This window comes from Pelophylax lessonae (assembly GCF_965119305.1).
Source record: "Pelophylax lessonae genome assembly, chromosome: 6".
NCBI classification, from domain to species: Eukaryota; Metazoa; Chordata; class Amphibia; order Anura; family Ranidae; genus Pelophylax; species Pelophylax lessonae.
This window is the reverse complement of record NC_138773.1, coordinates 32,914,230-32,939,210: the sequence shown is the minus strand read 5'-3', so window position 1 is coordinate 32,939,210 and position 24,981 is coordinate 32,914,230. Positions and strand designations below refer to the sequence as shown.

Below are 24,981 nucleotides of genomic sequence, written 5' to 3'. Positions count from 1 at the left end.
CACAGAACCGCAGCACACCTAGCCCAGGGAGAAACACAGAACCGCAGCACACCTAGCCCAGGGAGAAACACAGAACCGCAGCACACCTAGCCCAGGGAGAAACGCAGAACAGCAGCACACCTAGCCCAGGGACAAACGCAGAGCCGCCACACACCTAGCCCAATCCTGATATTACATGTATGTATGGCAGCCTCAGTCAGTGCTGCTTCGCAAACCATTCCCACTGACACGTTTCGTCCCGGCCATCGGACCATTACCACTAAGTCCCGATGGGCAGGAGGAAACGCAGAACCGCAGCATACCTAGCCCAATCCTGATAATACATGTACAGTATGTATGGCAGCCTCAGTCAGTGCTGCTTCGCAAACCATGCTCACTGACGCATTTCTTCACGGCCATCGGACCATTAAGACTTAAGCCCCGTACACACGAGTCGAAATTCGGCCGGGAATTTTCGTCCGACGACTGATCTGCCGATTTTCGGCTTGTTAGTATGATGTTTCCAGCAAACGACTCCGACTTTTCGGCCGAAAAAATCCTGGTGTGCAGACTATAAAATTTTTGTTGACCATCAAAACACGTCCGATTTTCGTCTTATTAGTACAGATTTCGATGGGGAAAAAGAACACATACAAAGCAATCCAACACATGACATCACTTCTGAAGTAGAATTCTGTCGTACGGGAAAATTTGTGTGCAGTCTAGAGCACATTCCAACCAACAGACACGCACTCTGGACAAAAGACGGGCGACCGGTCGGCGGAAATTCGTTGCGTGTGTACGAGGCTTAAGTCCGGATGTGCAGGGAGAAACACAGAACCGCCGCACACCTAGCCCAGGGACAAATGCAGAACTGCCACACAACTAGCTCAATTCTGATATTACATGTATGTACGGCAGCCTCAGTCAGTGCTGCTTCGCAAGCCATGCTCCCTAACACGTTTCGTCCCAGCCATCGGACCATTACAACGAAGTCCCGATAGGCAGGGAGAAACACAGAACCGCCGCACACTTAGCCCATTCCTGATATTACATGTATGTATGGCAGCCTCAGTCAGTGATGCTTCACAAACCATGCTCACCAACGCGTTACGTCCTGGCCATCAGGCCATTACGACTAAGTCCTGATGGGAAGGGAGACACGTGTAAGAGACAGGGTTTGTGGAGCGGTGCTGACTGAGGCTGCCATACATACATGTATCATCAGGATCGGGCCGGGTTTGCGGCGGTTCTTCTGCTCCGAGGTTCACACCTGAGCGCCTGTGCATTTCCGCACAATCCCGCACATCCTGTGTAGGGCATCCCATGTATTTTACTGGATTGCTAAACGTGGGAGAATCGCGGTAAATAAGTTCCTGACCCTGTTCGATGCACGGAACCTCCTGGTGCTGCGGTTTGGCAGGCGTGTTAGCAGATGCATTGGGGCGCCATTCACAATTAGACCCCATCCACATTATGATGCGTGATGGTGTCACTTTGTGTTTTTTCGCTGTGCACATAGGGCAGCGCTTCCATTGTAATGCGTTGCACCTACGTGCGATAAATGCGGTTTTTAGCTGCACATTTTTACACATTTGTTGCATTTGCTTGCCATTACCAATGAATGGCACCACAAGCACAGCACGAGTTTGGTAAGTAAGCACTTTGATTTTGCGCATGTTCATAAGACACCTAGGTATGAATGGGGCCCTAATGGCGCATGTGTCGGGAAAGTATGCGATTTTGCTCATGTCCCTGGCACGCAACGGTGTGTAAATAGCCTAAAGCACATGTGTCAAACACAAGGCCCGCGGGCCGAATCAGGCCCTCCCCTTCACCCCTCCTGACTCTGCTGCACCTTCCTCGTCTCTGTCCCCTCCTTGTCTCAGTAGGCGGCAGCAGAGAGGAGGACAGAACTCCTCTGCCAGATCCTGTGCTTCTCCGTGCAGCCGCAGAGAGACTCGGTTCTGTCACCCCCCATCTCTGCAGTCGGCAGCAGAGAGAAGGACAGCATTCCTCCCACAGATCTTGTACCTCTCTGTGCAGCCGCCGCACCCCCTCCTCTCCGCCTCCACTGGTCTAAGCATTGAGCAGACTCCGGCAGCCCTCCTCCAGACCCTGCAGTTTCTGCTTCCCAGCTCCACCCCCAGAAGCACATGGAAAGAGATGGTGGGGGGACTCTTGACTTCTGATGTTGGGGGGACTACAGATACAACCGGCCCTCTGAGGGCGACCATAATGCTGCTGACGCCAGCAATGAAATTGAGTTTGACACACCTGGCCTACAGGACACACCGCTGTCTCTGCTCCCGCAACCGGACCTCCTGAGTCCCCGGTGCCCCTTACATCATGGCGACCATAGACATAAGCCTACTGTGGCTAATGGAAAGTCCAACCACATGCAGGAGATTCTACACTTTTTCCCATAATCCCCTGTTATTGTTCACCTGTAGCTGCACCATCACATTACCATGCCTGTTGAATCGGTTTGAATGCCAGCTTTGCCCTCCCATAACCCCTTGCTCCTGGTTGCTGTGCAGTCACATGGCTATCTCCCAGGAAGGGGGGGGGGTTAAAGGTCACCCTTTATAAACAGTACTGGGAGGAGTACTCACGTTTTCACGTAAGGGTCTGAGAAGCCGTTGACATCCATAGCGGCAAGGTGAGCGCAGCGTACGATCCCCACCACCAGTCCGCCTCGCTCGGTGCTGTACGTCAGTGACAGGAGGATCCTCCCCCTCTCCTCCAGCTCCCACTCCTGGCAGCGCTCCAGCTGTGGACACAAGGCACAAGTCAGTGGATTGCGTATGACCTGGAGTGCTTTATGAGCTTCTCACAATGTGCAATAGAAGCTGCAGCAGGTCAGATAGAGCTCCACCTCATTTCCTAGTTGGAAGACATCCAGCATCATTTAGCCCTTTCCTCCCCAGCCTGGCTGTCCTGTCCCGCCCCTTTCATTAATTGGATTTCAGTTCTTTTAATCATTGAGGCTCAGAATTACATGTGGGCGTTGCTGAATATAGTACAGGCTGCCTAGGACCGCCCACTCCTCCAAACCGATGTACCCCTACGTTGATTCGCACACCCGAGCCAGCCTACCGCAGTAAAATTCGGCAAGTGGTTAAATTAGATATAAACCAAATCACTAAAATTTCATGTCAGCTTTTTCATGTAAATAATGATCCTGCCATGCAGGTCCTTGTTCAGGCACTTCCTGTTATAGGGTGACAACGTCCTGTCCCTGTCTCCCAATTGTTCTCCAGCGTTGTCACCCAGTCACATGCACTTCCATTGGAGAATACACATGGTGGTGCTGACACTCATTGCACAGGCAGGATCCACCATTATTAGGAAGTTGGCCCAGAGCAATGGTCCACACCGGAGTGAGTGCATGGAGACAGGAAGTAGCTGAAAGAAGCTGAAGGAGATCCGCAGCACTGGGATGGGGGAAGGAAGATTGAGAAAGAATTGAGAACAGTATTTCTAAAAGCAACACGCATGCCAATAGTATATGGTACACGGTAGAAAAAAAACACGTCATCCATTTAGGGTTTAGACTTACTTTAAAGCCCAAATCCAGGCAAAAAAACAAAGAGGTTTTCCCATGCAGTGGAGCTGTGCCCTCACTGACAGGTCCTTGGCTTTTTTTCTTCCGGGGGAGAGGAGAAATCTGTATACTCACCCAGTTCTCTGCTTCACCTGCAAACCGCGCTCCCCCACGATCCAGCAGTGGACTGTTCCTGACTTCCTCACGTCCAGAACAGGTCTATGGGCAAGATGACATCAGGAAGAGTCCACTGCATACTGTGGGGGGCAAAGGGACCGGTGTTGTGCGGGGAGGATCTGAGGATTGGATGAGTATACACTATATTGCCAAAAGTATTGGAATGCCTGCCTTTACATGCACATGAACTTTAATGGCATCCCAGTCTTAGTCCGTAGGGTTCAATACTGTGTTGGTCCACCCTTTGCAGCTATAACAGCTTCAACTCTTCTGGGATGGCTGTCCACAAGGTTTAGGAGTGTGTCTATGGGAATGTTTGACCATTCTTCCAGAAGCGCATTTGTGGGGTCAGGCACTGATGTGGACGAGAAGGCCTGGCTCGCAGTCTCCACTAATTATCCCCCCGGAGGTGTTCTATGGGGTTGAGGTCAGGACTCTGTGCAGGCCAGTTAAGTTCCTCCACCCCAAACTCGCTCATCCCAGTCTTTATGGACCTTGCTTTGTGCACTGATCCAAATTATTTGGTGAAGGGGGGTTATACTGGCAGGTTGTTTTTCAGGGGTTGGGCTTAGCCCCTTAGCTCCAGTGAAGGGAACTTTCATGGCATCAGCATACCAAGACATTTTGGACAATTTAATGCTCCCAACTTTGTGGGAAGAGTTTGGGGATGTCCCCTTTCTGTTCCAACATGGCTGCACACCAGTGCACAAAGCAAGGTCCATAAAGACATGGATGAGCGAGTTTGGGGTGGAGGAACATGACTGGCCTCCAGACCTCAACCCGATAGAACACCTTTGGGATGAATAAGAGCGGAGACTGCAAGCCAGGCCTTCTCATCCAGCATCAGTGCCTGACCTCACAAATGCGCTTCTGGTCAAACATTCCCATAGACACACTCCTAAACCTTGTGGACAGCCTTTCCAGAAGAGTTGAAGCTGTTATAGCTGCAAAGGGTGGGCCAACGTTTTTGCCCAGTGTTGGGCTTTTTATTCAGATTGGATGACAGCTAGGGGGGGCTATTTATCAATGTATTCACCCACGATTCACAAGTTTTTCTAATTGAATCCTAACTAAAGAAAATGTGTGAATCGTGGGTAAAACATGGATAAACAGACCCTTTAGATTTGCACCATCTGCAGTGGAATGCCTTTTTAACCACTTCCCGCCCGCCCTATTACAAAATGACGGCGGGAATGTGGTTGAGTTATCCTGACCGGACGTCATATGACGGCGGCAGGATAACACCGCTCTGGGCGCCCCCCGGGGGCGCGCAGAGCGGCGATCGGTGATGCGAGGTGTCAGTCTGACACCCTGCATCTCCGATCTCGGTAAAGAGCCTCTGACGGAGGCTCTTTACCATGTGATCAGCCGTGTCCAATCACGGCTGGTCACATAGTAAAACAGGAACAGCCGTTGATCGGCTTTCCTTAGTTCGTGCCTGACAGGCACGAGTAAAGGAGCGCCGATCGGCGGCTCCCCTGACAGGGGGGGGGGGGTCGGCACTGGTAATCAGATCATTGATTACCAGTGCAGACCCTCAGGGGGGGGATCTGCCACTAGATCCACCAGGGATGCCCACTATGACCCCAGGGATGCCCACTATGACCCCAGGGATGCCCACTATGACCCCAGGGATGCCCACTATGGCCACCAGGGATGGCAATCAGGGCTCAGGGAGCCCCCCATTGCCCTCCCCATCAGTGATGCCCACCAGTGTCCTCCCTATCAGTGCTGCCCACCATTGCCATCCTTTAGTGTCGCCCACCAGTGCCCATTATTGCCCACCAGTGCCGCCTATCAGTGCCAATTAGTGCCCATCAGTGCCGCCCGTCAGTGCCGATCAGTGCCGCCCGTCAGTGCCCATCAGTGCCCACCAGTGCTGCCTATCAGTGCCCATTAGTGCCCGTCAGTGCCACCTATCAGTGCCCGTCAGTGCCGCCTATCAGTGCCCATCAATGCCGCCTATCAGTGCCCAGCAGTGCCGCCTATCAGTGCCCACCAATGCTGCATATCAGTGCTACCTATCAGTGCCACATATCAGTGCCTATCAGTGCCGCCTATCAGTGCCGCCTATCAGTGCCACCCCATCAGTGCCACCCCATCAGTGCCACCCCATCATTGCCTCCTCATCAGTGCCTGTCAGTGCAGTCTCATCAGTGCTCATCAGTGCAGGAAAAAACTTATTTATTTACAAAATTGTATAACATAAACAAAAAAACTTTTTTTTTTTTTCAAACTTTTCTGTCTTTTTTTATTTGTTTAGCAAAAAGTAAAAATCGCACAGGTGATCAAATACCACCAAAAGAAAGCTCTATTTGTGGGGGGAAAATGATATAAATTTGGTGTAAGTACAGTGTTGCATGACCGCGCAATTGTCATTCAAAATGCAACAGCGCTAAAAGGGGAAAATTGGCCTGGGCGGGAAGGGAGGGAAGTGCCCTGTATTAAAGTGGTTAAGCACAGTGCAAACGCATATGCAGGAAAAAAGAATGCATTTGAATGAAATGACTTTACACCCTCAGTCCCGCATCACATCAGTGCGATGACAGACATCGCATGTGATTCGGAGCGCACTGCTCTGCCAATCGCATGCGATGTCTGTGCGATGCGAATTCAGTACATAACCACAGGTGAGACTGAGTACGCGCACGTTCCTACACGTTCCCCGCACGTTCCCCGCACGTTCCCAGCACGTTCCCTACACGTTCCCCCCACGTTCCCCCCACGTTCCCTACACGTTCCCCGCACGTTCCCAGCACGTTCCCCGCACGTTCCCTACACGTTCCCCCCACGTTTCCCGCACGTTTCCCGCACGTTCCCACACGTTCCCGCACGTTCCCACACGTTCCCGCACATTCCCACATGTTCCCAGCACATTCCCCGCACGTTCCCAGCACGTTCCCAGCACGTTCTCACGCGTTCCCAGCACGTTCCCCGCATGTTCCCATGCGTTCCCCGCACGTTCCCACACATTCCCCGCACGTTCCCAGCACGTTCCCCGCACGTTCCCACACATTCCCCGCACGTTCCCACACATTCCCCGCACGTTCCCAGCACGTTCCCCGCACGTTCCCACACGTTCCCCGCACGTTCCCTAGACGTTCCCCCCACGTTTCCCGCACGTTTCCCGCACGTTCCCACACGTTCCCCGCACGTTCCCTAGACGTTCCCCCCACGTTTCCCGCACGTTTCCCGCACGTTCCCACACGTTCCCGCACGTTCCCACACGTTCCCGCACATTCCCACATGTTCCCAGCACATTCCCCGCACGTTCCCAGCACGTTCCCAGCACGTTCCCACACGTTCCCAGCGCGTTCTCACGCGTTCCCAGCACGTTCCCCGCATGTTCCCATGCGTTCCCCGCACGTTCCCACACATTCCCCGCACGTTCCCAGCACGTTCCCCGCACGTTCCCACACATTCCCCGCACGTTCCCAGCACGTTCCCCGCACGTTCCCGGGCGTTCCCCGCACGTTCCCACATGTTCCCAGCGCGTTCTCACGCGTTCCCAGCGCGTTCTCACGCGTTCCCAGCACGTTCCCATGCGTTCCCCGCACGTTCCCACACATTCCCCGCACGTTCCCACACATTCCCCGCACGTTCCCAGCACGTTCCCCGCACGTTCCCTAGACGTTCCCCCCACGTTTCCCGCACGTTTCCCGCACGTTCCCACACGTTCCCCGCACGTTCCCTAGACGTTCCCCCCACGTTTCCCGCACGTTTCCCGCACGTTCCCACACGTTCCCGCACGTTCCCAGCACGTTCCCGCACGTTCCCACACGTTCCCGCACGTTCCCACACGTTCCCGCACGTTCCCACACGTTCCCGCACATTCCCGCACATTCCCACATGTTCCCAGCACATTCCCCGCACGTTCCCACACATTCCCCGCACGTTCCCAGCACGTTCCCCACACGTTCCCGCACATTCCCACATGTTCCCAGCACATTCCCCGCACGTTCCCAGCACGTTCCCAGCACGTTCCCACACGTTCCCAGCGCGTTCTCACGCGTTCCCAGCACGTTCCCCGCATGTTCCCATGCGTTCCCCGCACGTTCCCACACATTCCCCGCACGTTCCCAGCACGTTCCCCGCACGTTCCCACACATTCCCCGCACGTTCCCAGCACGTTCCCCGCACGTTCCCGGGCGTTCCCCGCACGTTCCCACATGTTCCCAGCGCGTTCTCACGCGTTCCCAGCGCGTTCTCACGCGTTCCCAGCACGTTCCCATGCGTTCCCCGCACGTTCCCACACATTCCCCGCACGTTCCCACACATTCCCCGCACGTTCCCAGCACGTTCCCCGCACGTTCCCTAGACGTTCCCCCCACGTTTCCCGCACGTTTCCCGCACGTTCCCACACGTTCCCCGCACGTTCCCTAGACGTTCCCCCCACGTTTCCCGCACGTTTCCCGCACGTTCCCACACGTTCCCGCACGTTCCCAGCACGTTCCCGCACGTTCCCACACGTTCCCGCACGTTCCCACACGTTCCCGCACGTTCCCACACGTTCCCGCACATTCCCGCACATTCCCACATGTTCCCAGCACATTCCCCGCACGTTCCCACACATTCCCCGCACGTTCCCAGCACGTTCCCCGCACGTTCCCAGCACGTTCCCAGCACGTTCCCCGCACGTTCCCACACATTCCCCGCACGTTCCCACATGTTCCCGCGTGTCGCGTGTTCGTTTCAACGAGCTTCCAAAAACGTGCCACACTGAACCACACAGTGCTGCGGCACCACAGGGTGTGGCGCACACAAAAACACATGTGTTTACAGATGCATGTGGGTGCCCTTAAATTGATAATAAAGGCTTACTTTTAACCCCTTGGTGCCGGACATATGCAAATATGCCGCCTCTCAATGCTTGGTCCTAAGCGGCGAGGGGCCGCATATTTGCGTGAATTGCTGCCTATTCACCTGTGCAAAGACGCGCACTCTCAGCACAGTTACCAACGCCTAACTGAAAGTTTCCTGACCACGTGACCGCTGTGATTGGCTGTTACGTGATCTTAAGCCACACCCCAGCCTGCCTCCTGGTGTCATAAACCTCTTAAAGGGTCGGGAGGTGCTAAGAGATTAATCACTTGTCGGCCGCCTGTGTCAGATTTACTACGGCAGGCTGGCTAGGCTCCACGTAGGTCTACATCGGTAGCGTAAGTGGTGCTGGGGGCGAGTGCACCGACTAGGCAGCGGGGATGTCGATGCACGGGACCATCAGCCTCGATTGTCACCTGACACCCGCGATCGTTCCCCGCTGAGAGAGAAGGACGGCAGCTGTTGTAAACACAGCTGACCGTTCTTCTCTCTGAAATGAAAACAGAGTGCCTGTGATCCTTCTATATAGGAACACATACAGTTAGAAAACACTCCCTAGGCTCACACTTAACCCTTTGATCACCCCTGGGTTAACCCCTTCCCTGCCAGTGTCATTATTACAGTAACAGTGCATATGTATAGCACTGATTACTGTAGTAATGTCACTGGTCCCCCCAAAAGTGTCAAAAATGTCAGTTAGGGGTCCGATCTGTCCGCCGCAATGTCGCAGTCCCGCTAAAAATCGCAGATCGCCGCCATTACTAGTAAAAAGAAAAAAATGAATTAAAATGATATAAATTATTACCCTAGTTTGTAGACGCAATAACTTTTGCGCAAGGCAACCAAAATACGCCATTGCGATTTTTTTCTAACCAAAAATATGTAGCAGAATACAAATTGGCCTAAAATGATTAAAAATTTAGATTTTTACTTTTTTTGGGAATGTTATATAGCAGAATGTGAATTTTTTTTTTTTTTTCAGAATTGTCGCTCCTATTTTGTTTATAGCGCAAAAAAGAAAAGAAATCGCAGAGGTAACCAAATACCACCAAAAGAAAGCTCTATTTGTGGGAAAAAAAAGACATCAATTTTTTTTGGGTACAGCGTCGCACGACCGCACAATTTTCCGTTAAAGTAACGCAGTGCCGAATAGCAAAAAATGGCCTGGTCATTAAGGGGATAAATCCGTCCTGGCCTGAACTGGTTAAATAATGAACATGTTATACTTACCTGCTCTGTGTAATGGTTTTGCACAGAGCAGCCCCGATCCTCCTCTTCTCGGGTCCCACGCTGGTGCTTTTGGCCCCTCCCTCCTGCAAAGTGCCCCCAGACCAAACAGCTTGCTATGGGGGCACCCAAGAAGGCCACGGCTCTGCATGTCCATTGCGTGTTCCCTCTCCCGCCTCATTGGCTTTCATTGACAGCAGCGGGATCCAATTGCTCTCACTGCTGTCTCAGCCAATGAGGAGGGAGAGTCCCTGGAGAGCCAAGGCTTTTCATGCACATCACTGAATTGGGATGGGGCTCAGCTAAGTATTTGGGGGGGGGGGGGCTGTTGCACAGAGGAGTTTTTTTTGTTAGTGGGGCTGTTGCACAGAGGAGTATTATTATTTGTTGAGGGGGGGGGGGCTGTTGCACAGAGGAGTTTCTTTTTTGTTGGGGGGGGGGGGGCTGTTGCACAGAGGAGTTTTGTGGTGTTGCTGGGGGGTTGTTGCTCAGAGTTTTTTTTGTTAGTGGGGCTGTTGCACAGAGGAGTATTATTTTTTGGTTGGGGGGGGGGGCTGTTGCACAGAGGAGTTTCTTTTTTGTTGGGGGGGGGGGGGGCTGTTGCACAGAGGAGTTTTGTGTTGTTGTTGGGGGGGGGGGGGCTGTTGCAGAGAGGAGTTTTTTTTCTGAGGGGGCTGTTGGGCAGAGGAATTTTGTTTTGTTGGTGGGGGGCTGTTGCACGGTGGAGTTTTTTTTTGTTGGTGGGGGTCTGTTGCACAGAGGAGTTTTTTATTTGGTTGGGGGGGCTGTTGCACAGAGGAGTTTTTTTTTCTTGTCTGGGGGCTGTTGCACAGAGGAGTTTTTTTTTTTTTGGTTGGGGGGGTGTTGCACAGAGGAGTTTTTTGTTGTTGGGGGGGGGGGGCTGTTGCACAGAGGAGTTTATTTTTTGTTGGGGGGGGGGGCTGTTGCACAGAGTTTTTTTTTTTGGGGGGGGGGCTGTTGCACAGAGTTTTTTTTTGTTGGTGGGGGTCTGTTGCACAGAGGAGTTTTTTATTTGGTTGGGGGGGCTGTTGCACAGAGGAGTTTTTTTTTCTTGTCTGGGGGCTGTTGCACAGAGGAGTTTTTTTTTTTTTGGTTGGGGGGGTGTTGCACAGAGGAGTTTTTTGTTGTTGGGGGGGGGGCTGTTGCACAGAGGAGTTTATTTTTTGTTGGGGGGGGGGGGGCTGTTGCACAGAGTTTTTTTTTTTTGGGGGGGGGGGCTGTTGCACAGAGTTTTTTTTTGTTGGTGGGGGTCTGTTGCACAGAGGAGTTTTTTATTTGGTTGGGGGGCTGTTGCACAGAGGAGTTTTTTTTTCTTGTCTGGGGGCTGTTGCACAGAGGAGTTTTTTTTTTTTTTTGGTTGGGGGGGTGTTGCACAGAGGAGGTTTTTTTTTTGGTTGGGGGGGCTGTTGCACAGAGGAGTTTTTTTTTGTTGGTGGGGGGCTGTTGCACAGAGGAGTTTTTTGGGGGGGCTGTTGCACAGAGGAGTTTTTTTGGGGGGGGGCTGTTGCGCAGAGGAGTTTTGGGGGGGGGGCTGTTGCACAGAGGAGTTTTTTTTTGGAGGAGGGGGGCTGTTGCAAAGAGGAGTATTGGGGGGGGGGGGCTGTTGCACAGAGAAGGTTTTTCATGGAGTGCATGAAGGGGTAAAAAAACCTTGCGCCTTTACAACCACTTTAACATCGAATGTCACAATCGCATGTCTGCTAACAGGCGGTGTTTCGGGAAAGCGTGTGATTTTGCACGCATTCCCGACATGCATAGATGTGAACATTTTCCCATCTCTGTGCTGCTGATCTCCTCCAGCCTCTTTCACCCACTTCCTGCCTACCAGCACTTGCTCCAGCGTTGGCTGCTCACCATTGTTCTGGGCTGACTTCCTGATAATGACAATGGTGAAGCACGCCATTGTGCGTCAACACGGAAGCGCAGATCAATTGGGTACAGTTGTCACCCTATATCAGGAAGCACCTATAGAAAATGTCATCCTCCCTCCGTAAAAAGGATTCATAATTTTTTTCATGCTAAATCCTTCTTTTTTTGTTTTTTTGGTGCCATCAGATCTGACTTCGCGAATGCTGGCAGAGGAGGTCGAGGACGCACGCACACACACGCACATTCATTGTGTGGGGATATATGCGGAGCAGACAGCATCGGATGCTGCCACAGGATGTGCAGAGCACGGCGTGCGCTGTCAAGGCCGTCGCTGGAAGCGTCGCATTATAGATCTGTGCTGGGCCCCCAGCCCCCGCAGGTGGGGAGGATGGGGATATTATGTGGGAGAATAGAGAGAAATGTCACCTCACAGTCACAGAGGGGGATGCGGGGGATCGAGGAGGTAAGCGGGGATCGGGGGAAACGAGGGATGAATACATCTGAAGATAATGAGAACGGAGGAAACACAAAGAGAGCGAAGAGAAAAGAATGAATAATAGAGATGAAATAAAGGGGGGGAGGGGAGGAGGAGGAGGAGGAGGAAGCCGCATCGGAAATTGTAACATTGTGGGAAGATGGTACAGTAACAACGCGGCTCCCTGCAGGTCTGAGGCTTGCTTCACGCTTCTGCATGCGTCGCGCGTTGGGGTGACCCATTGAAATGAATATAATAATTCAGAATACTTTAATATTCCCAAGGGAAATTATTATAATTGTAACAGTAATTACATTGTAACATGTTGATACAATGTATTGATGAATAAAGCCCGCTAGTGGCATTTATGTACAAGATTGTCTACAGGTTCAACCAAAGAGAATGTGCGTTTCAAAGCAATTTCCGCACATCCCGTGTATCGCAGCCCATTCGCTTCATTAGGCTGCCCTATGCGTGAGAAACGCGTAAAATAATTCCCTGACTCTTTTCTAAAAACGCGCCGCTGCTGCGGCACCACGTGGTTTGGCGTGCGTTTTTTTTAGACGCGTGGGGGTGCCATTCACATTTCGTCTCATTGGCAGCACATTTCTCTTTGCGGCGGGAAAGCGCGCGATTCTGCACACATTCCCGACCCGCAAAGGTCCGAAGCTAGGCTGATGGTTTCAGGGTTGGCTGCTCACCATTGTTCTGGACTGGCTTCCTGATAATGGCAATGGTAAAGCACGCCATTGTGCGTCAACACGGAAACGCAGGAGAACAATTGGGGACAGTTGTCATCCTATATCAGGACGCACCTATAGAAAATGTCATCCTCCCTCCGTAAAGTTTCCTCCTCCCATCACTTTCTAGGCTCACATCTATGCGTATCGAGAACGCGTGCAAGTTTGCCGAGAAACGCGCCGCCATTTAGCCAGACCAGACCTTTCATGGCAATTTTTGTTTACTTATAAAAATCTTTATTTTTTTGCTAGAAAATTACTCAGAACTCCCAAACAATATTTTTATATATACACAGTATCTCACAAAAGTAAGTACACCCCTCACTGAAGAAATGTCACTTTGCTACAATGTAAAGTAGTGAGTGTACAGCTTGTATAACAGTGTAAATTTGCTGTCCCCTCAAAATAACTCAACACACAGCCATTAATGTCTAAACCACTGGCAACAAAAGTAAGTACACCCCTAAGGGAGCATGTCCAAATTGGGCCCAATTAGCCATTTTCCCTCCCTGGTTTCACGTGACTCGTTAGTGTTACAAGGTCTCAGGTGTGAATGGGGAGCAGGTGTGTTAAATTTGGTGTTATCGCTCTCACTCTCTCATACTGGTCACTGGAAGTTCAACATGGCACCTCATGGCAAAGAACTCTCTGAGGATCTGAAAAAAAGAATTGTTGCTCTACATAAAGATGGCCTAGGCTAGAAGAAGATTGCCAAGACCCTGAAACTGAAATGCAGCACAGTGGCCAAGACCATACAGTGGTTTACCAGGACAGGTTCCACTCAGAACAGGCCTCGCCATGGCCGACCAAAGAAGTTGAGTATGCATCCGCATACTAGCACATTATGAAATACTTACCTTAGAACGAAGCCCCCACACGGTCGCCCAGACACCGCTGAGGGAGCTGACATGTTCACTCTGCATCTCTTCCAGGTTTGGCGGCTCCGGCGCTGTGAGTGGCCGGAGCCGCGATGACGTCACTCCTGCGCATGCGGAGTTCACTTTCTGGCATGGGGCCGGCAAGAAGGTTAGAGCGCATGCGCCGCTGGTGTCAGCGGCTGCATGCAGGGTGAATATCTCCTAAACCGTGCAGGTTTAGGAGATATTAATTTTACCTGCAGGTAAGCCTTATTATAGGCCTTATTATAGGCTTACCTGTAGGTAAAAATTAAAAAGCAGAGTATACTACTGCTTTAACCCAAGGGCAATCAAAGGGTTAAGTTTGAGCCTAGGGGATGCTTTCTAACTGTGTGGGGGATTGGCTTGTAATATCAACACAGAGACCTGTGTTCCTAAATAGGAGGATCACAAGGGCTCTGTGTTGATAGCAGAGAGAACACAGTCTGCTGTGTTTACAACAGCAGACTGCCGTTCTCTCTTCACGGGGAGCGATCGCGGGTGCCCAGCGTAAATCACGGCCGCCGGACCCGCGCCTCGGCTTCCCCGCTGGCACACCCACAGGATCGCTCCCACGAACCTGCCGACGTATAACTGCAGGGGCTGGTCGGCAAGTGGTTAAAAGCCTTTACAGGTTACCACTTTAGATTTACACAGGAGGCCCGGTAGTAGAGTCCATGATCTTAGGTTTGCGGTGATACCTCACATGTGTGGGGCGATTGCTGTTTGCGCAGGCATGTGGGACCGACACATGTGTTCGCCTTTTTGCTCGAGCATTGGGGCGCTTACATATATTTTTTTATATTTATTTTTAGTATTAGGCAGGCTGTACAGGGCCTCATGATTTCTAACAGCAGCCCTGCTAGTTATTGCGTCGATCAACGACTTATAGCGAGACTGTGATATTGCAACGGACAGTCTGACACTAACTGACACTTTGTGGGAATCAATGACACTAATACAGTGATCATTGACAATACAGGACACTGTCACTGGACTAATGACACTGGCTGGGAAGGGGTTATCTAGGGAGATCAAGGGGTTAACCATGTGCCTTGCAGTGCTTGGTGCATTCACTGTGAGCTGCTTTTACTGAAGGATGTGTTTTGCAGGGAAACAAAAATCTGCACATCCCTGCTGACAGGACAGAGATCTGTATTGTTTACATTGTTTTAGCTCTGTCCTGTCATCCTCTATGCCAATCAGAAGGTCCCGCCTGGCAATCATTGCCCGGGAACCCACTGATCGACTTGTGCTGTCACTAATCACAGCACAGCCAGGACGGCGGGCACGCACGTGCACGCCCCCTATCCGGGTGACCCGGATCATGTATTAGATACGCAATCCAGCGCAGGAAGGCCGCTCTGCCGCAGTGCTCATACGTGAGGCGTTAGGCAAGCAGTTAAACTTATGCACCTGGGTTTACATATACCTTAAAGCAAAACTTCAGGCAGATATAAAAGGCACAAATTAATGCAACTCTGTAACCAATAATACATCATGGAATATGATTTTTTTTGTGTATTCTAGTAGTGTACGTAATAAAATAACCTGTTATCGGCCTCTTTCAGTTCCCTGTATAGTAGAGTTGAGGCCGGGAGAGGTAGAAGCAGCACAGGGAGTCAATCAGTTCACGTGCTTTCAAGGGGCATGCTGCTGATAGGAGGAGAGAGCAGAGCAGCAGAGAGATGATGAGCTCATCATTGTGCTGCTTCTCCTTTCACTGTCCAATCACAGACTGGGGAGAGAGGGGGGGGGGAGTGGGTCCAGCATAACCTTGATTCAGTGAAGTGGGTTGAATGATGCTACCCATCAGACTGAGGACATTGGCAGTAAAAAAAACCTGGGTGAGCGTTCCTTTAGAGCCCATGTGCCGGTGACGTCATCGGTAAATACAGTAAATATCTCCGGTGCACATTTAGGAGATATTTTCTGTGCCTATAAGTAAGTCTTATTATAGGTTTACCTACAGGTAAAAGTCAGCGATGGGAGTTTACTTCCACTTTAAAAGAGGAGTATGGGGATTTTTTTTTCATACTTACCTAGGTGGATGTTACATCTGTCCCCCCCTGGCTCTAACACTGAGAACTGAACGATCAAACACTGCTGATCGCTCACAGACCAAGCCAGGTATCGCTGCTCCAGGTGGATCTATAGGGCTGAAAGTACGAACTCCTGCTGGGGTGCACGCCCTGTCACTGCTGCAGACACCATGAACAATTGAATGAGGAATGGCTGCACTTCCCATAGGATGCAATCGAAAATGTATTGAAAAATAGTAGAAAACATAAGCACAGGATGTCACAGATAAAATGCAGGGGACACAAGGATGACACAATTCACATGACTATGCGTGCTTTGTCAAAACCGTCAGTCTGTCAGTCTCCGGCTCTCTGCTCTGCCCCCTGCGCTCACTGGAGCGCTGGGCTATGGAGGGGGTGAGAGCGGCCAGCTCAGGCTCTAAGCGGCTCGCTGAGAGGCTGAGCCGGTTTCCAGTCCAGGCATGTGGGCGGATTCACTGAGAACTGAACGATCAAACACCGCTGATTGCTCAGTTCTCAGAGCTCCCTAAACAGAGAGCTGCTGACTGTCAGTCTCTGGCTCCCTGCTCTGTTCCCCTCCTCCTGCGCTCACTGGAGTGCTGGGCTATGGAGGGGGCGGGGGCGGCCAGCTCAGGCTCTCAGTGGCTCGCTGAGAGGCTGAGCTGGGTTCCAGTCCAGGCATGTGGGCGGATTCACTGAAAACTGAATGATCAAACAGCGCTGATCGCTCAGTTCTCAGAGCTCCCTATGCAGAGAGCTGCTGACTGTCAGTCTCCAGCTTTCTGCTCTGCCCACCCCCCACCTGCACTCACTGGAGTGCTGGGCTATGGAAGGGTGGTAGCAGCCAGATCAGACTCTCAGCGGCTCGCTGAGAGGCTGAGCCAGGTTCCAGTCCAGGCATGTGAGCGGATTCCAACCATATGGTCACGATCTTGCCCGAGCCTGGACAAGCTCTGTGATGTCAGCTGACAGCGGGCTTTATCCCACTGTCAGCTGAAAACAGGTCACAGGATTAAAGAACGATCTGCACTCCTGTGATCCACAAGAGAAGTACAGCCAAACGAACTTTGGCTGTACTTCTCCTTTAATGGGCTTTTATTTTTTTGTTATTTTTGTCTGGAGCTCTTACATAGTTACATAGTAGGTGAGGTTGAATAAAGAGTCCATCCAGTTCAACCTGTGTAGGTGTGTGTGACTGTAATCATCTCTCATACCCCTGAATGTTCTGATCCTTGAGATGTAAGTCTAAGAGTCTTTTGAAAGTCACCATACTTCCCGCAGAAACCACCTCTTGTGGTAGACAATTCCACAATCTTGTAGCCCTAACGGTAAAGAACCCCCCACGTTGCCTGAGGTTAAAACTCTTCTCCTCTAATCGCATTGTATGTCCTCGAGTCCTCATGCAATTCCTTCGAATGAACAGCTTTTTTTCTAAGCTGAGATCCCCATTAAGATATTTATAAATTGCTATCATGTCCCCCCTCAGGCGTCTCTTCTCCAGGGAAAATAAATCGAGCGATTGCAGCCGCTCTTCATAGTTAAGGTCCTCCAACCCCCTAATCAGTTTAGTTGCCCTTCTCTGGACTTTCTCCAGCTCCAACACATCCCTCCTGAGGACCAGCAACCAGAACTGGACAGAATACTCCAGATGCGGTTGGACCAGAGTTTTATAAAGTGGAAGGATTATAGTCTTATCTCTGGAATACATCCCTTTCTTAATGCATGCTAATATTCTGTTGGCTTTGAAAGCTGCCGCTTGACATTGCATGCTGTTGCCTAATCGATCATCAACCAAGACTCCCAGATCTTTCTCCATTTTTGATTCCCCCAAGGGTTCCCCTCCTAACGTGTATTGTGTTTTTATGTTGTTAGTCCCCAAGTGTAAAACCTTACATTTCTCCAAAAAGCTCTGTTTTAAAGTTTTGCTGATAGAGACAGATAAGCAACACCCCTCAGCACATCACCCAGGAGGAGGATGGTATAGCTGTTGCATAGGCAATTATAACCAACAGGGGGAGTGTAACACCACCCAAAATGTTGATTTTGATTGGGATACATTGTGGGAAGGTTAGACGCCACTGCAGATGTTTTATCTTTGTCCCCACTTGGCGGATTTCCTCTTACTTCCTGCTCTGGTGACAACTGTAAACTTTCCTGGTAAATTAAACTGGGATGTTTGTTAGGATAAGGAAAATAAATGGGCTGTGAAATGGGAGGGGAGTAAGAGTCCCAGAGGTGAGAAGGGTCATACAACTGTTGGATAGTTATTTTGAAAACCAAAGTCCACATTGTGTCCATCATCTCTCGTGTCCCCGCAGCAAGGAAAGTCTTCCCAATGGGGTCTCCAACAGCGACAGAACCTTACGGAGGTTCTAACTGGCTGCCAAGAGCGCACAGTATACATTCTTATTGCACTTCAGCGATAGATAGGTGTGTTTGTGTTGTAATATGTTATTAAATGTATTATTTTAAAAGCAAGCAGTGTAAGTACTTTAATGTGACTTGGTATCAGCCTCTTACAGCCCACTGTACAGCAGGGCTAGAGTGTGAGAATAAGAAACAGCACATGTATCCTATCAGTTCATGTGCTAGCCGGAAGCATGCTAAGAGGAGGAGAGAGCAGAGCTGCTTCTCTTTTCACGGGTCCAGGATGAACCAAGGCTCAGGGGAAGTTGGTTGTATGATGCTGGCCGTCATACTGAGGACATCTAGTGCCAGAAAAAAGCTACTGCAGAGGAAATCTCTGGCTTGAAGCTGAATATTGCATTTCATTCTACGGTAAGATCTCAGTTTATGTTCTGTATATAAGCATCTTTATTTTCTGTCTTTACAGTGAAGTAGTGAATTATGAAGATTGTCTCACCTCCTTGAGATAGCACGAAATTCCCCGCAGAGCGGCTGACATTGAGGAAGGAGAGGCCAGCTAGGAGAAGAAGAAGAAGAAAAGAAAACAAGAATTCAGGAAGACAGTTCTTATATAAGACTCTAACTGCGTGTGCTGACTTCCATTAGCGGCTCGTCCTTCCTCTGGTAGGAGCTGTCCCTCCTGGTGGTGCTGAACTGTCCCCTTCCCAACAAGCTGCGCTCACTATTTATTTATTCCCAGCCCATTCCTACCTAGGAGCCGTCCCGCTGCCAGTGCTGAAATGAACTCTTCCCTGTAGGAGCTGTCCCTGCTATTAATGCTGATCCCAGCTCTGCCTTCAGGAGCTCCCTAATCTGTCCTGATGGGAACTTTTTTTAGGAGTTGTCTTCTTAATACATATCACAAGCGTTCTGTAGTAATGGCTGGTCCCTGCGGCCGATCCCATCTCCCCCCTACGTCACTAACGGCTGGGGAGAGACAAATCTAAGTTGCCTATTAATACTGATCCCAGCTCACCTTATATGAGTGTCTGGATCTTAAAGGCACAGAAAAAACGTGGTTGACCACATTCCAGTAAAACGACTTCTTTTCTTTTTTTTTTTAAATGGAAAACAACTTCTTTATTCATATGTCCCTAAAACCATTGCACTAGAAGAAGTAAGATTACCAACCAGTTTCACCCATATGTCCTTATAACCAATACAATAGAAGAAGACTGCCAACAAGTTTCACCCATACATTCATAAAACCAATACAATGGAAGAAGTAAGACTACCAATGAGTTTCACCCATATGTCCGTATAACCAATACAATAGAAGAAGACTGCCAACAAGTTTCACCCATACATTCATGAATTCAATATAATAGGAGAAGACTACCAACGAACTTCTCCCATATGTCCGTAAAACCAAAACAATAGGAGTAAGACTACCAACAAGTTTCACCCATACGTTCAGAAAACCAATACAATAGAGGAAGACTACCAACAGGTTTCACCCATATGTCCATGAAACCAATACAACATATTGGCTTCATGGACATATGGGTGAAAATTGTTTGTAGTCTTGGTTCTTCTGTTGTATTGGTTTTATGGACATATGGGTGAAACCTGTTGGTAGTCTTCTTCTATTGTATTGGTTTTCTGAACTTATGGGTGAAACCTGTTGGTAGTCTTCTTCTATTGTATTGGTTTTCTGAACTTATGGGTGAAACCTGTTGGTAGTCTTCTTCTATTGTATTGGTTTTCTGAACTTATGGGTGAAACCTGTTGGTAGTCTTCTTCTATTGTATTGGTTTTCTGAACTTATGGGTGAAACCTGTTGGTAGTCTTCTTCTATTGTATTGGTTTTCTGAACTTATGGGTGAAACCTGTTGGTAGTCTTCTTCTATTGTATTGGTTTTCTGAACTTATGGGTGAAACTTGTTGGTAGTCTTACTCCTTCTATTGTTTTGGTCTTACAGACATATGAGTGCAATTCATTGGTAGTCTTACTTCTTCTGTTGTATTGGTTTAATGGACATATGGGTGAAAATCGTTTGTAGTCTTACTTCTTTTAACATTTCAAACAGATTACATTTGTTCTCCAGCTATAAGGGCTCCTTCACACTAATGCTTTAGATGGTGCAACTCTGCAACCACGAGTAATGCACACTGTTGTGGTGCACTAGTGTGGGGTTTAAGGGGTAAAGGAGGCGACTGCCTGTCAAATGCTCACTGAAGTGAGATCCATCTCTCACTCACACACAGAGAGTAAAGCTAGTGTGAACGAGCTCTAAAAGGCAGCTCACTGTCATATAGGGTGCCCTGGAATAATCTGAACAGAATGTAAAGGATGAGAGTACCTCAAGTTTGTAACAAGTCCAGTAAATGTACTGTATATTCATCTTTATCAAAGGGCAGAAGATACAGCTAACACATTTCGGGGGCTCAGAACTCTCCCTTCTTTAGGGCTTTACAAAGAAATGGTGGTTAGGATATTACCAATGTGGTCACCAATCTGACAACCTTTACTCTCTGTGTGGATCCTAAAGAGCCACATTAGTAGTTTTCGGTTAATTTTTTTCTTTTTTTTTTTTTAAAGATATCACCTGATGTGTGATAAAGGGAAGCACCGCATATAGTGAGGGACACAGGTATCTAAAACACCTGCAGATGATGAATACTCAGAGGCAGGAGCACTGGATGGGAGAGAAGGCAGGAGACATGGACTGGAGGAGGGGCGAGTATACTACCTGTGCTATTGCAGGATGCTGGCATTTAGGAGACTGATGGTGTCACTTTAAGTACATACACATATATGCTGTGTACGTGTGTATATATATATATATATATATATATATATATATATATATATACAGTATCTCACAAAAGTTAGTACACCCCTCACATTTTTGTAAATATTTTATTATATCTTTTTATGTGACAACACTGAAGAAATGACACTTTGCTACAATGTAAAGTAGTGAGTGTAGAGCTTGTATAACAGTGTAAATTAGCTGTCCCCTCAAAATAACTCAACACACTTAGCCATTAATGTCTAAACCGCTGGCAACAAAAGTGAGTACACCCCTAAGTGAAAATGTCCAAATTGGGCCCAATTTGCCATTTTCCCTCCCCGGTGTCATGCGACTTGTTAGTGTTACAAGGTCTCAGGTGTGAATGGGGAGCAGGTGTATTACATTTGGTGTTATCGCTCTCACTCTCTCATACTGGTCATTGGAAGTTCAACATGGCACCTCATGGCAAAGAACTCTCTGAGGATCTGAAAAAAAGAATTGTTGCTCTACATAAAGATGGCCTAGGCTATAAGAAGATTGCCAAGACCCTGAAACTGAGCTGCAGCACGGTGGCCAAGACCATACAGCGGTTTAACAGGGCAGGTTCCACTCAGAACAGGCCTCACCATGGCCGACCAAAGAAGTTGAGTGCACATGCTCAGTGTCCTATCCAGAGGTTGTCTTTGGGAAATAGATGTGAGTGCTGCCACCATTGCTGCAGAGGTTGAAGGGGTGGGGGGTCAGCCTGTCAGTACTCAGACCATACGCCGCACACTGCATCAAATTAGTCTACATGGTTGTCATCCCGGAAGGAAGCCTCTTCTAAAGATGATGCACAAGATAGCCCTCAAACAGTTTGCTGAAGACAAGCAGACTAAGGACATGGATTACTGGAACCATCTCCTGTGGTCTGATGAGACCAAGATAAACGTATTTGGTTCAGATGGTGTCAAGCGTGTGTGACGGGAACCAGGTGAGGAGTACAAAGATAAGTGTGTCTTGCCTACAGTCAAGCATGGCGGTGGGAGTGTCATGGTCTGGGGCTGCATGAGTGCTGCCGGCACTGGGGAGCTACAGTTCATTGAGGGAACCATGAATGCCAACATGTACTGTGACATACTGAAGCAGACAATGATTCCCTCCCTTCAGAGACTGGGCCACAGGGCAATATTCCAACATAATAACCCCAAACACACCTCCAAGATGACCACTGCCTTGCTAAAGAAGCTGAGGGTAAAGGTGATGGACTGGCCAAGCATGTCTCCAGATCTAAATCCTATTGAGCATCTGTGGGGCATCCTCAAATGGAAGGTGGAGGAGCACAAGGTCTCTAATATGCACCAGCTCCGTGATCTCATCATGGAGGAGTGGAAGAGGACTCCAGTGGCAACCATTGAAGCTCTGGTGAATTCAGTGCCCAAGACGGTATAGGCAGTGCTGGAAAATAATGGTGGCCACACAAAATATGGACACTTTGGGTCCAGTTTGGGCATTTTCACTTAGGGGTGTACTCACTTTTGTTGCCAGCGGTTTAGACATTAATGGCTGTGTGTTGAGTAATTTTGAGGGGACAGCAAATTTACACTGTTATACAAGCTGTACCCTCACTACTTTACATTGTAGCAGTTGTCATTTCTTCAGTGTTGTCACATGAAAAGATAGAATAAAATATTTACTAAAATGTGAGGGGTGTACTCACATTTGTGAGATACTGTGTATATATATATATATATATATATATATATATATATATATATATATATATATATATAAACATTTAATACATGACAAAGAATTCCCAGAGCACTCTTGGTTAGCCAAAGTGCTAAAGCATTACAAAAATTCCAAAGAACACTCTGTATCTAATCAGCACAAAAAGCTTGGTGACCAAGCCTGATTGCTTAAGTGGAGAAGAGAAAAAGTGAAGAAAAAGAGATGCAAGAATCACAAGACTGGCTGGCAGACGTATCTCTTTTTTTCTTCTGTATCAGCAGCTTCTACCCCAGCTGATCTGTATTTCCAGTTCTCGCCTATACCTGCCCCCGTACTCAATGCCAGGAAAAGGTCATATAGAACCCAGGATGAACATGCCACCTGCCCTCCCCCCCCCCTCCAAGATATATGATCATTATGTGTTAGCAAAATCCCCCAACAAATATATTAAGCACTAATCTGCATGCTTACTCCCTAAGCATACATTCCCCCTCCTCCATTTAAAAATCCACCCACTGCTGAAATCCCCCTCTCTCAGCAAAAATCTTTGCCCCCCCATACCCCAAATTCCCTCAGTACAAATCCCCCCAACCAAAAAAAAATTCACCCCTCCTAGCACAAACTTTCCACCCCTTAAATTTCCCCTCCTAGTACACCTCTTCTCCGCCCCACTTAAAATCCCCCCCCATCACAAATTCCCCCCAAACTCCCCCCCCCTCCTCGCACAAATCTTCCCCTCTTCCAACACAAATCCCCTTATAAACCCCTCCATCTCCGTTTTTAAAGAACAATACTTACCCCATGCTGTCCCCCCCCCCCCAAATTCCCCCTTCCAACTTAACCCCCCCAATCTTCTTGTGGTGTGTCCCCCCCCTCACATGATAACAGTGCCTAGGGCAGCCATCCCTCTTGCCCACCCCTTGTCTCGGCCCTGCCCGTACTTATTCACTTACAGGAATCTGACGCTCCAGACAGATGTTGAAGTGCTTCCTCTCCCCGGGTTTTAGTCTGCGCAGGGGGACTCTCGTCTCTCCGATAAACTCATTATGACTTAGTTTGTCTTCGTCACACACAGAGATCCTGAGAAAACAGACCACAGTTCAGGGCTTCAAGGGAGGTCCCACCTTCTTAGGTTTACTCTCTCACCTTGTGTGCAGCTTCCATACTGTAGTTTTCTTTTTGTGTTTTTAATCAGTTCACTTATTTATTTCTGCTCCTTTGGGATTAGACTTTTCTATAGGATTCTATAATATTCATACACACAGGGATGGCCTTGTGGCCTCAGCACACTTGAGGAGCTCATGGGATTTTGTGGACTTCTATATCAAGCATTGAGGCAATATAATACTCTAGGAGTGTGGTATCCTGGCTGATATGGGGGGGGGGGGGGGGGGAGCTCCATAGGGTGGTAATAGCTCACCTGGTCGATCTAAGAGAAGATAAGACCCTGCGAGGGAACCAGCCCACCAATCCCTATTATATATGAGATCTTAATTTTGGTTGGATACATATGGGAGATCGAACAAATGACCAATACTAGATGGCTGTCCCTTAATATGGTCCGGGCGCCTGCTCAGGGAACATTCTCTATATGTGCAGAAACTTAGACGGGTACTGTATGGTTTTTGTATGCACTGAGGAAGCAGTTGGTGAAACGCGTCGGCACAGAAGACCTGCGCAATATACAGTGCTCATTGCGTTAGTTAAAATTTCTATTGAGGAATTTTTTTATCTATGGTCATTTTGTATTCATTTATGATCATGTATTGGTTTTAAAATATTTGCTGTAATAAAATGTTCATTTTACTTAATTGTCATTTACCCTTCCATCTTTGGCCTGCACAGTCCGATTTCTCCCCCCCCCCTTTTTCTAGTTTGTTTATAATATTAACCACTTACCGACTGGCCCACGCAGATGTACTGCGGTAGGGCGGCTCGACTGGGCATATTCATGTGATTATGTGCACGCGGTCTCGGCGGCGCTCGCCGCCGGAGCCTACGCTCCTGCTTTGAGTAAACACAGTGGGTGCCAGACCGTGGAAGGAGCGGGCTCGATCGCCACAGGCCTCCTGCGATCTTCGGGGAAACTGACAGGAGAGCCGCCTGTCTATGTAAACAAAGCAGGTGACTCTCCTGTCACACAGGCACACAGAGATCGTGTGCCTCAGCTAAGCTCACCGATCTCTGTGTTCCTTTCACAGAGCCCCCCCCGTTAGTAAGCACAATTTAGGAGCACTCTTAACCCCTTGATCACCCCCAGTATTAACCCCTTCCCTGCCAGTGTAATTTATACAGTAACAGTGCAGGGCCTTCCAATTCCTCCTGTATTG

At 49.1% G+C, this 24,981-nt stretch overlaps 1 protein-coding gene across 1 annotated transcript in view; it reads right to left on the bottom strand.

The window, feature by feature from the left end:
• DOC2A (double C2 domain alpha) overlaps nucleotides 1–24,981 on the bottom strand; it is a 141,597-nt gene that overhangs the window by 41,358 nt on the left and 75,258 nt on the right. Inside the window, exons 6-8 of the mRNA XM_082261241.1 lie at nucleotides 23,605–23,731; nucleotides 18,658–18,717; nucleotides 2,595–2,752 (exon numbers count right to left, since the gene is read on the bottom strand). Of these exons, the coding sequence (XP_082117367.1) occupies nucleotides 2,595–2,752; nucleotides 18,658–18,717; nucleotides 23,605–23,731 (345 nt within the window). The remainder of the gene's footprint in view (nucleotides 1–2,594; nucleotides 2,753–18,657; nucleotides 18,718–23,604; nucleotides 23,732–24,981) is intronic.